We start from the raw sequence: 10,960 nt of genomic DNA on the forward strand, positions 1-10,960 counted from the left end.
TATACCGGCAAGAGAAGCCGCTTTAATTATTCGAGTCTGACGGCAGTAGTTAAACAAATTCCGGAAGGTAAATTGAAGTTAGGTAATACATAAGACATACCGTAAAAAAATTTACATATGTAACAAAGATATTTACACAGAAAGAACAGTTTTACTGCAGCATCTGAAAACTTTGATACAGATCAGAAAATAATTTTATAATGGATTATCAGAATAATTATGTAAGACATTCAAGCATAATGATGCCGTTGCAAAAAGTGTTTCGATATTTTAGCAATCAGTTTAAACGATCAATATAATTTTTTTTTATGGTTCAATGTAATTATTTTGAGATCTGTATTTCAGCAAAATTGTCCTTTCCGTGTGTATATATATCACGAAGAGGATCTTTATCCACCTTTTTTGAGGGAATTTATTAAAAGAATGTGAGAATATTATTAGACTTATTTGAAGCATTTAATTGAAATATTCGTTACTACGCCATTTGATAAAAATTGGACATATCTATTTATACATAAATATTAATTACATTATTATTTTAACTTATTTGTATAGAAGAGTGCCAGCAATGAAAAAAAATCTTAGTAAAGTGAAATTTATTTGCAATTAATTTTGACATGCTGAAGAATAGCAAGAATAGAAAGAAATCTAATTATTTATCTTTATCCAAAATATTTTTGTGGCTAATCGAGTTTTCTCTCTAAAGTAAAATATAAAAATAAATAAAGCATATTTGGCTTTTGGTCTTCTGGTTAATTAATTCTCTGGATTCCGTAGGGATATATATATATATAAAAGGATGTCACATCCCATTGTTATTTTCAAAGGAAAAGAAAATTTATTTAAAAACTCTGTATTTCTTAATTATTTATTAGTTTTATTACGAAATAATTTACTAAATGTAAATTATTACACGTTAACTTATATGAAATATAAAAGTTTATGTAACAGAGATCTCAATTTTTTGTATTTGTATCGTGAAAAATAAATAGAATATTTTTAACTTTTAAAATTGAGAGAGGGAGAGAGAGAGAGAACTTATAATTAATAAAAAGATACGAAGAAAAAATTCAAACATCCAATTCTTTTACAATGTATTTCTTGAGAATATGTTTAAAAAATGGTTTGGATTAAACTTCTTAGAAAAAATCTTTTGAAACAAAGAAAAATTTCTTTTGAAACCTTTGAGTAACCTTAAGAAAAGCACGGTGAGCACGGTCGGTAGGTTGGAATTTTCCAGAGCACGCGCACGTCCGCGGGACCACCCGTGACCGAGTCTGAATGTCGCCGGGTGGAGGTTTATTGATTGGGCTAACTCTCGGGGTGCCCCACCCGTTGTACCACCCGCGAATATAGTACAGCTGCTCGCCCTCGGCATTACTGACCTACTACCACGAAGCGGCTCTTGCCTGAGCTTAAGGTTTGCCACTCAAAGTGGAATTTCGCAGGGAGATGGAGAGTCTGTCGAATCTTTCGTTGAGCGATAGGTCGGAATTAAGTTTGAATTTGAATTCTCTGCACGGAGAATTAATTAGCTATCCAACCCGGTTGATTCATCTCGTTCCCTTCCTAACTACATGAATTATTTTCTGGCAAAGCAAAGAGAATTACAGGGCAGGCTTATACAGTAGTAATGTAGGTATCTCCGTAATGAAGTTTCAACTCTCTGAATGTTGATTATTAATTTGCTGCTGATTATATTTTTTATTTAAGAGAGAAAAGACGAACATCTTTTCAATACTAGACGAAGCTAAATATAAGATGGATGGATGAAAATTTGATTCTCGAAAAAAAATGCTACAATAATTTTTTATTTTAATACTACTTTAGACAGAAACGCACAGTTGATGATTTGAATCTTTAGTATACAAATATAATATTCTTATTAAATCATAAAATTATTTTCTATATTTAACTAAATTTTTAGATACTATACTGAGAGGAAAAAGAATTACTAAATTAAAAAGAGATATTTGTTTGAATAATTGCAATGAAATATTTACTAAATGTAATAAATATTTATTTAATACAAGAACCACTAATTTAATTTAACTAACATTTTTTTATTGCCTAAATATTTATGCACTGTAAGCAAATATTTTATTTCAACTATTCAAACAATTATTTATTCAAATTTAATGATTTTTTCTCTTAGTGTGCACAGAAAAAAAATAGTATCAAATCAACAATTTATTGTTTCACATATAAGCAAAAATATTAAATGTTTTTGAAAAAATTTATAATCTTAGACATAATTTGTTAACATGAAGAAATGTTTTTTCTTCACTCAAGCAAATTATGTCCGTTAAGACTATCAGATTCCTTCCAGAAGATTTTATATATGAAAAATGAATTGTCGATTTGATTCTGATCCTTTCTGTGTACAGTAAAATTGTTCTTTCCGTGTATAATTAGATAATTATTTATAGACACGTTCTTGACCCGTAAGAGTAGATTATGCTTATTCGTAATCCGGCTTAATGGCTCTTACGAAAAAATAATTTATATTTTAGATTGCGAAAGGGGACACTTTGCAAGAGTTACGTGAGCGGGACGGGTACGTTTACCGTAATCTACGCTCTTAGGCTTATCGCGACACTTCCAGGTGTGTTGTAATACACGCCCGTGTCGTAAATTAATGATAATGAAGACCGAAATGTGGATGCGCGCGCGGGCTTCGCCAGCGATGCGAGCGCGTAGCATACGCCATAATAAAATAATTCAGTATTACGAGGCGGGATTTAATGTAAGACTCGCGCGTTTGCCTGTCATTCTCGCCGTATTTCACGCAAAACTATTTGCACGTAGCGTAATGGTCGGTTTATCACACTTTAAATGGCCGATATGTTACGATTATTTATGCTCCTGCGGACTCTTTTCTCCTCACGGCCAACTGGCATTTGTAACGTTAACGAATGTACGTTTGTACATTCCCTCCCGCGAGGAAACTTTGCGCGGCTCGTAACGGAAGGGGTCCAATAATAATATCTAACGTTTGCACGGTTCTAGTCGCCCGCTGTCTGGTTATATGTAGGTAACAACATCGTAAATATCTAGTGAACATTGTGCTAGATAGTTACGTAATCGCGCAGTATTTATATTACACCTTCCACCTTTTATTACAACCTCCTACCGAGAGACGGAGGCGGCGTTCTTTTCTCACATTTGCAGCGCTTGGTTCACGAAATAATGCATTTCATATATATACTTTGTGCATAAACGTTCTAAAAATAGAAATACGGAGCGCCTCTGAGCTACACGCGCAGATGAGACGTTCCGATTTATGGACGGCATACATAGAACCGTCAAATAAAGTAGGATTTCAACATCACGCTCATTATTCTTCCAAATCTTTCTACATGGGATAAAATTATTATCTCGCCTTTCTCTCTTTCTCTCTCGCTCTCTCGTTTTTCAGTCGACGCGAAGAGACGCGTTCGGTGTATGTACGCGAAGGCCTCGGGGGAAGCCGAGAATCTCGGGATGCAACAGAGGATCCTTTGTTCGTTTCTTGCGCGGTGCACACTCGCGGTCTTTGCGTCGTGCTCTGCGTTCGATAGTCGACCTCGCGGCAACAACAATACGCGCTCGTAATCACACTGCCCGTTCGATGATGCATTATTTCATTGGCTGCCTAATTGCCCGCACGAAGTGCGCACTGTTATAGTCAGCTCGGGCAATGATCTATCGTTTGCCGTTAATTACGGTAATCCTTTACGAGTACGTTGACCTCCCTTGACGTTGCAGGATGTGCCGCCCTAAGGATATTCTCTCTTAAAAGGAAGAATTTAATTTGATCTTGATAACGCCTAGATGAATTAGACTTACACGTGGCACGTTTTATTAGCTCTTATTGTACGTACGTGCTACATTATTATTTTAATTGAATGCTCTGTTGGTTTTTTTTTAATTGGATTTTTTTTCACAGAGAAATTACATCTATATATTTTACATCCAGAGAAAAGTTATGTTTAAATTGATGAGATCGTTTCTTTAACTTGGTTTATTTAAGTTGAAGTGAAAATATCTGTGAGGAAAATAAAAATTTATTTGATTTTAAGAAATGCTAATGTTAGTCTTTTTAAAGTAAATAAATTATTTGTTCAAATTACTCATTTAAACAACAAATTTTTTAATCCAAAGAAATTTAACCCGAAGAATTTTTTAAGCCAAACTATTTCATTAATTCTAATAAAAGGAGCAACTAAAAAATTTCTTCAAATCAAAGAAACTTTTTTTTAACCTTCTTAACTATAGCACAAATTTCTTTGATTCAAACAAATATTTTTTTGACTCAAAGAAATTTTTTTCTGGGTGCATGTATTTTATAATATCCCTTTTTTATTGTAAAGCTCCAAACTTTTAGATGTATTTTTCTCAATATAAAACTATTTTATATATTTTTTTCTGCGAAAATCTTTTCAAGCAATTAGTTTAATCATATCATAATTTTCACTTTATTAAAATATATATTTTATTTGATTAAATTGAGCGTTCAAGATTGACCGTTTATCTACCAACATTAACGTAGCAATTCTGACATAAAGGCGTGCAAATATTTAATAAACATGCACTGCAGCAGGCGAAATATTCACGGTAACGGGATGTTCTCTTTGCTGAGTAATCGAGCTGTCAAAAAATACAGGGTAATGTCAGCTGACATTTCGCACTTTGCATAAGCTGAAAGTTTCAAGGGTTGCCTCCGGTGATATTCATCCTACCTTTACGACAGAATCGTTGGAAATCCAGTGCTATGTCTAAACCTCGCTTCGTGAAATTGGTGGGTTGGTGGGCGATACCGATGCATTTTGTAGAGCAATTACTTCCGCCAATGCATTTGCAAACGCGACGGCATCTCCAACTCGCATTATCAAAGAGTGTTTACTACTGGAAAAAACAGTAAAAATGTGAAATTTTTGGTAAATTAATTTTTTATCCTTGAAAATCAAGGAATTTTTTTAAGCAACCACTGTGCTCACATTAAAGTTTAGCTTAAGCCATTTAATTTAATATATTACATTTATTGGCTCTCTGTTAGTTTACGAGATAAAAGGGGGGGGGGTGGCAACTTATACGGGGATACTCTGTATATACCATATACATACATAAATATATACTATTACGTTTTCTTAATTAAAATAATTCAGTAGATATTAACGCGACATAATTCTTATAGGCACAAGTTAACTACAAGGTTCTATCAATTATCCTATATAGATATAGATAAAAATAAATTTATTAGATATACATATATGGAACTAACGCAATTTACAATTTACTGAAGAATAAGAAAAAGCGTTTGTGAGATAAAAGGAGGTCGTGGTACTATCAATTAATATATAACATAAAAGCTGCTTTTATTTAAAAAAAAAATTACAAATTAATAATTATTTATAGTAAGTGTCACAAAGCAAACAAGTTTTATTACAAACATTTTATAAAAAACATTTGTACTTACAAAAAATTTTTTTTTAAAGAATTTCTTTGTTGCTAATAAGTATATAACACATAAGTGTTATCCAACAGCTTTATTACGTGCGAGGAATAACGAGATTTCGAGATTTGCAATGTTCATTATATTATATTTGCAGAGTATGTGGCCCATAATCCTTTCCCATACATAATATAATTTTATATATCAGATGCAAATACAAAAATACGAAAAAAGTTTTTTACATTCACATAAAGATATTTATTATTTTAATATTATTTCCTTGATTTAAATAAATATTAGTTATTACAAAATTCATTTTTAAACTTAACTCTTAAGTGGACACGCCGTGGCAGACAATGAGTGCCGAAAAACTGTTTTTGTTGTTCTGAAAAATCATCGGTAACGCATTTCTTTCTTCTATTATCGACCTCCTGTATTCTTCGTTCAACATCTCAACTATAAGAAAGAATAGTTACTTTTGACGATTCTACAATTATTCTTCCAATTATCATAATAAATTTTAAATAATAAATTTGTGATGCGGCGTTCAGTGCCGCGCGCGTCTGTTAACGTTCGGCTGAAAGGTGCCCATTTAAGAGTTAAGAAATATTTTTTTTATTATTTACTTGAAATAAAACTTTTTTCTAAATACACATTACGTGACACATTAAATTCAATTGTATTAATTGAAAGCCATCAAGGTCTTCAAGCTAGACCAAAGTTCAGAAATCAATATCTAACATACTTCTCAAAATTATGTAAAATATATATATACACCTGTAAAAATATCTGCCACCTGCACAACTGAAATTCGGTTCTTTATAAAGATAAAGTATACAGTAATGATCAGTAACCATCCTACAATGTCTAAATAATTATACTAAACTACTTTTAATTGTTTTTAGAATTCAACGCAAATTATATAAGATATTATGATATTTTGTTACCCTAAAGATAGATATCTTTTTTATACAAGTGCGCATCGCTGTTAGTGTTTCATAGAAAATTTTAATAACTGTTGTTTTGATTTTTCCTCAAGTTCTGCGTTCTTCTCTGGGCTGACATTCATCGCTTTGTCAAATATTTTGTGCGCCACTTTATTGATAATTGATCGGATGATTGAAAATTTTAAAGTATATCTAAAAAAGAATCTGAAACAAATAAAATAATATAATAATTATGATAAGACCACAATTTATGTAATATATAATTAAACATAAGAAGAGCCAACGGATTATTATAGCAGAGTCTTAGGTCTTAAATAATATTTCTTATATGATTTTATATACATTTTCTGATTCGAATTTCTGCCATTATTTTTGGTCTTGAAAACACAGCTCTTAAATTAAACGAAAGAGCAATATTATAAATATAAAATTAATAATTGTTAACTAGAATAAAGGTCAATTAGACGAGCAAATAAGAAAATATTATAAAAGTATTGTATGTATATATTGCTTGGAATATTACATAAATTTGTTTGTGTAATATTCTATTCTTATTTGCTCGGCTAATTGATCTATGTCCTAGTTATAAAGAGTTTGTAAGTGCTCACTTATTATTACTTTTGATAAGTAATAATAGTAATAATTGATTTAAATAAAAAAATATTAATTGCAAAAAAAATTTAAACCCATTTTATTTTGACGTTATCTTATTATCCTTATTTATTTATTATTAAACATTTGATTCTTTCTAAAAAATAATTCCTTGTATTTTTAATTATTTTAATTAATAAATTCAATACTTTGAAAGGTGATACAATTTAGAAGATTTGATCGATTACTTAAATCCTAATACCTATTGCAGTATATTGGTAATAGTTAATTAAGTTATAATACAGAAAAATTGCAGTAATATTGATAAATTATTTCGAGATTGCAACACTGCAAAAAACTTGAGAAATATTGCAATATTACTACAATATTACAACAATATTGGTAAAATGTAGTCTTTTAAAATTATTGCAATGCAATATTGCAAAAATGCAATATTCCATAAAGCAACGTTGAAACAGTGTTGCTGTATATGAAAGGCTTATAATAAATTAATTTGTTTTTTATGAAAAGTTAAACATTATTGTAATAAATCTGAATTAATGTTTATTTGCATACAAATTAATATTTAGTGGAAAATATAATAAAAACTAATTAAATGTTATCTAATTAAATTAAAAATTAAATAACACGCATTTGGCAACTTTTCCTTATATGCTCACCTGGAGATTTTATAAGTAATCCATTCAGCGTAACTCATTGACGCATACAAATGCGGCATGCTTATATTTAACGTATCCATGGCGAGTACCACCATCATCTTGTAAGGCATATAGATCCAAGGATAATAATTGAATGATTCGATGAAACATCTCGTCATGTGTTCCCATTTTGGTGTAATATTATTCAAATTACTCAACATCAATTTATGTAAATCTCGAATACGGTGTTTTATTTCCTTGAGATTGCCACGGCAGATGTTGTACCTGAAGAAATTACATAAATATAAAATATAAAATCTCACGCTTTATTTATACAAACGAAATATTAAGTTGTTAATAGGTCAATCAAGAGCAAAACACATATGGGTGTCAATAAATAGATATGTAATTAATACTTATTGTTAGTGTGTACAGTAAACACATAAAGAAGAAGTTAAACATGAAATTTAAATTGTGCGCGGCGCAATACATGTTACGTATTATTAGACCATTAATATTACATAAATATAAGTTTTAGAAAGAGCTGATCTATAAAATACGTCTATAATTTTTATTAGCGCTAAATACGTACTCATTCTCTATTCCGACAAAATATCCGTAGCATCTCCACATATGACAAAAGGCTTCCATGTCTTCATTAGTCGCATTATGTATTCCGACATTTTGCGGCGAAAGCAAAACCACACTGAAGAAAAAGCTCTGTGCAATTGCCATATTTGCATTATTTAAGTTTTTCAACTTGTACGGTGCCTTATTAATCATTTCATAAGAAGGACCAGCAAATGGACACACCGCGGCGAAATCTTTTAAAAGTACCTCGTGATCTGGGCACCACGGCTCTGTAATTTTGGCTTCGTTTTCAAATTCATTGTCATCGAGTTTAGACAATTTTTCTTGTACCAATAAATGCAGTTTACATGTATATTGCATGTCTTTGTAAGCTTGAGTTCCTTCAATCCAAGGTTCTCCGTCATACCAGCTAGAGAATCGTCGCAGGTTTGAGAGATACCTTGAAAAATATATTTACAGATTATTTATTGCATTAAACTTTTAATTTTAATGAAATTTGGCGTGAATGTAGAGGGGGTAATGCATGAATTTAGAAATTTTCAGTTGTGGCTAAAAAAACGGTTTGAAGAAGCAAAACCACTCTTCAAATGTAAAGAGACTTTTGCCTTTTTTCAATATATTATATTTCGTAAACCAAACAAAATATTTAAAAAAAAAAAAAACGTAAAGTACGGTGAATTCACGATGAATTCATGAAAGCGCGGTGGATTCCAGTATCAAAAAACAAGTGAGGTTAGGATAGTTTTGTACGTGAAATATTATATTCATAGGGCATGCTTCCAAATGTGATTCCAACTTTTAAGAGTAAGTGAAATGTTCAGCTCGCCCTACGTAACCTATATTCTAATTAACAAACGACCGACTTTGTCACAACGACAGAAACGCCGATTACCTCTACACACAGGCGGATTTGCTACCCACAGATAACATGAATGAAATGAGGAATAAATTGATTACAATAGATCCGCTCGCCTGTATGTACAGGCATCAGTGTAAGTTGATGAAAGGCGCGTTATAAAAAACAATCTTAATGCAAGTATGTTTAGTGTTGAACGGGCGCAACCATATATTATTTAAATGAAGTAAAATCTGCTTTCAACTAAGAATATCTTTTCACTTTGTTTTAAAAATAATTTATTCTTTATCAGAGATTATTTATTAGGATTTAATTATCAAGTATTAGATGAAAAATTACCTTTTGAACGCTAAATACGGCGTAATACTGCGCTTTGTTATGATCAATGGATTTAGATCTTCCTCGAAGGTATATAGCTGTAAAACACCCAATAGTGTGCCAATCATAATTGAGGTATAATTTTCACGCACAAATTTCTGCCCTTTGCGATATTTATCTATATCCAACCATTCGGGTGTTTCCACGGGTGACCGTTTGCAATTTATTAGGCGACAGTAGGCTGGCATTAAATGCAGCACCGACTTCGGTGTATTCGGAAAAAATGTCGGGGTGTTTTTGTTTATCCATATACATTGCTCCTCTATAGTCCAAACATCGAAGTCATTTGGAAGTAGCTCTTGATCGACTACGCTCTTGAACATCATCACGTATCTATATTCGCTTGAATTTTTCGACATCTTTTCACAATTTCCAGCAGTATACGTACACTGAAAAAAAGATATCCTGAATTAAAAAAAATTTTATGCAAATTTGATTCAAACATAATTTCATTGAATAGTTGCAAAGGGATTTTTTATTTAAGTCAAATATCAAATATGTTTAAATTAAAAAAATATACCGTAAAAGCAAAAACGTGATTTTGTTTGCGAATAATAAATTATATTTAATTTTACAAAATATATTTTTTAATTGAACAATCTTTATAATTATTAAGAAACAAACATTTTATAGAAAGATATATTTGTGAAGAAATAATTATTCTTTAAGTAAAAGAAAGACTTTTTCTACACAGAGAAAACAATTTTTTTAAACTTAAGAAATTTTATTATATCCAAAGAAATTTGTTATTTGGAATGGTCCAAACAAACATAATGGTATGTGTGTGAAGCTGGCGTATCATTTCGTGGAAACTCACGAAATGTTGAGAGTTCTGGCTTTATTTACAATAGTTCTATAGTTCCTGATAGATAAAACAAATAGTTCTGGTTTTTAAAGCGAAAAAAATGTATAGGATAAAGTGAGACGTCACGCAGTGTCTCAGTTTGTCCTGCGTCATTTTCCAGACCCAATTCTTGTAGGATTTTAAAAGATCTATAGTTCTAGATGAGTTCTAGAAAAAGTTCTAGCGTTTAACATAGTTTATTTAAGAGGTAACACTACCTTTGAGATTTGAAAAAATCGATTTTTTTTTGCTTAAATCATTAGTTTATACTTATAAAAATATGCTGTAAGTAGTTTTAGAACAAAATTCAAACTGTATTATAGTGTTTGAGCTGATTAAGTGAATCGTCTCTATGCACCTACCGAGCAGCTACAAGCGATTTGGATCGGCCCCGTCTTCTCTATGCTTCGTAGTTATTTGGGCCTTATTTATATACCAAAAATAGACCTTTGTCTAACACAATATAGATGTTATTACTTGTACTATATCAGTAAATAGTTTTGAAAGCGTCGGTTTCTGTGTTTATGCGACGCCATTAGTTTTTCTGTGTTTATGCAACAAACTTGAAGACAGAGTTGAATAAAGAACAAAGTGTTAGAAAAATAATCATTTTATTTAAAGAATTACCAAACTTTACAAAACTGGAAAAAATGTATCGTG

The 10,960-nt window shown here is 31.0% G+C and overlaps 2 protein-coding genes across 7 annotated transcripts in view; one reads left to right on the forward strand and one right to left on the reverse strand.

The window, feature by feature from the left end:
* LOC105204096 overlaps positions 1-10,960 on the forward strand; it is a 272,220-nt gene that overhangs the window by 27,643 nt on the left and 233,617 nt on the right. The window lies entirely within an intron of this gene.
* Positions 5,566-10,679, reverse strand: LOC113004643. The gene is made up of 5 exons (XM_039451089.1): positions 10,663-10,679; positions 9,418-9,845; positions 8,224-8,661; positions 7,653-7,916; positions 5,566-6,585 (listed from the first exon to the last, which is right to left on the reverse strand). Exons 2-5 carry the CDS (start codon positions 9,813-9,815, stop codon positions 6,423-6,425), a joined length of 1,263 nt encoding a protein of 420 aa, XP_039307023.1. The 5' UTR covers positions 9,816-9,845; positions 10,663-10,679; the 3' UTR covers positions 5,566-6,422.

This window comes from Solenopsis invicta, chromosome 6 (genome assembly GCF_016802725.1).
Source record: "Solenopsis invicta isolate M01_SB chromosome 6, UNIL_Sinv_3.0, whole genome shotgun sequence".
NCBI lineage: Eukaryota > Metazoa > Arthropoda > Insecta > Hymenoptera > Formicidae > Solenopsis > Solenopsis invicta.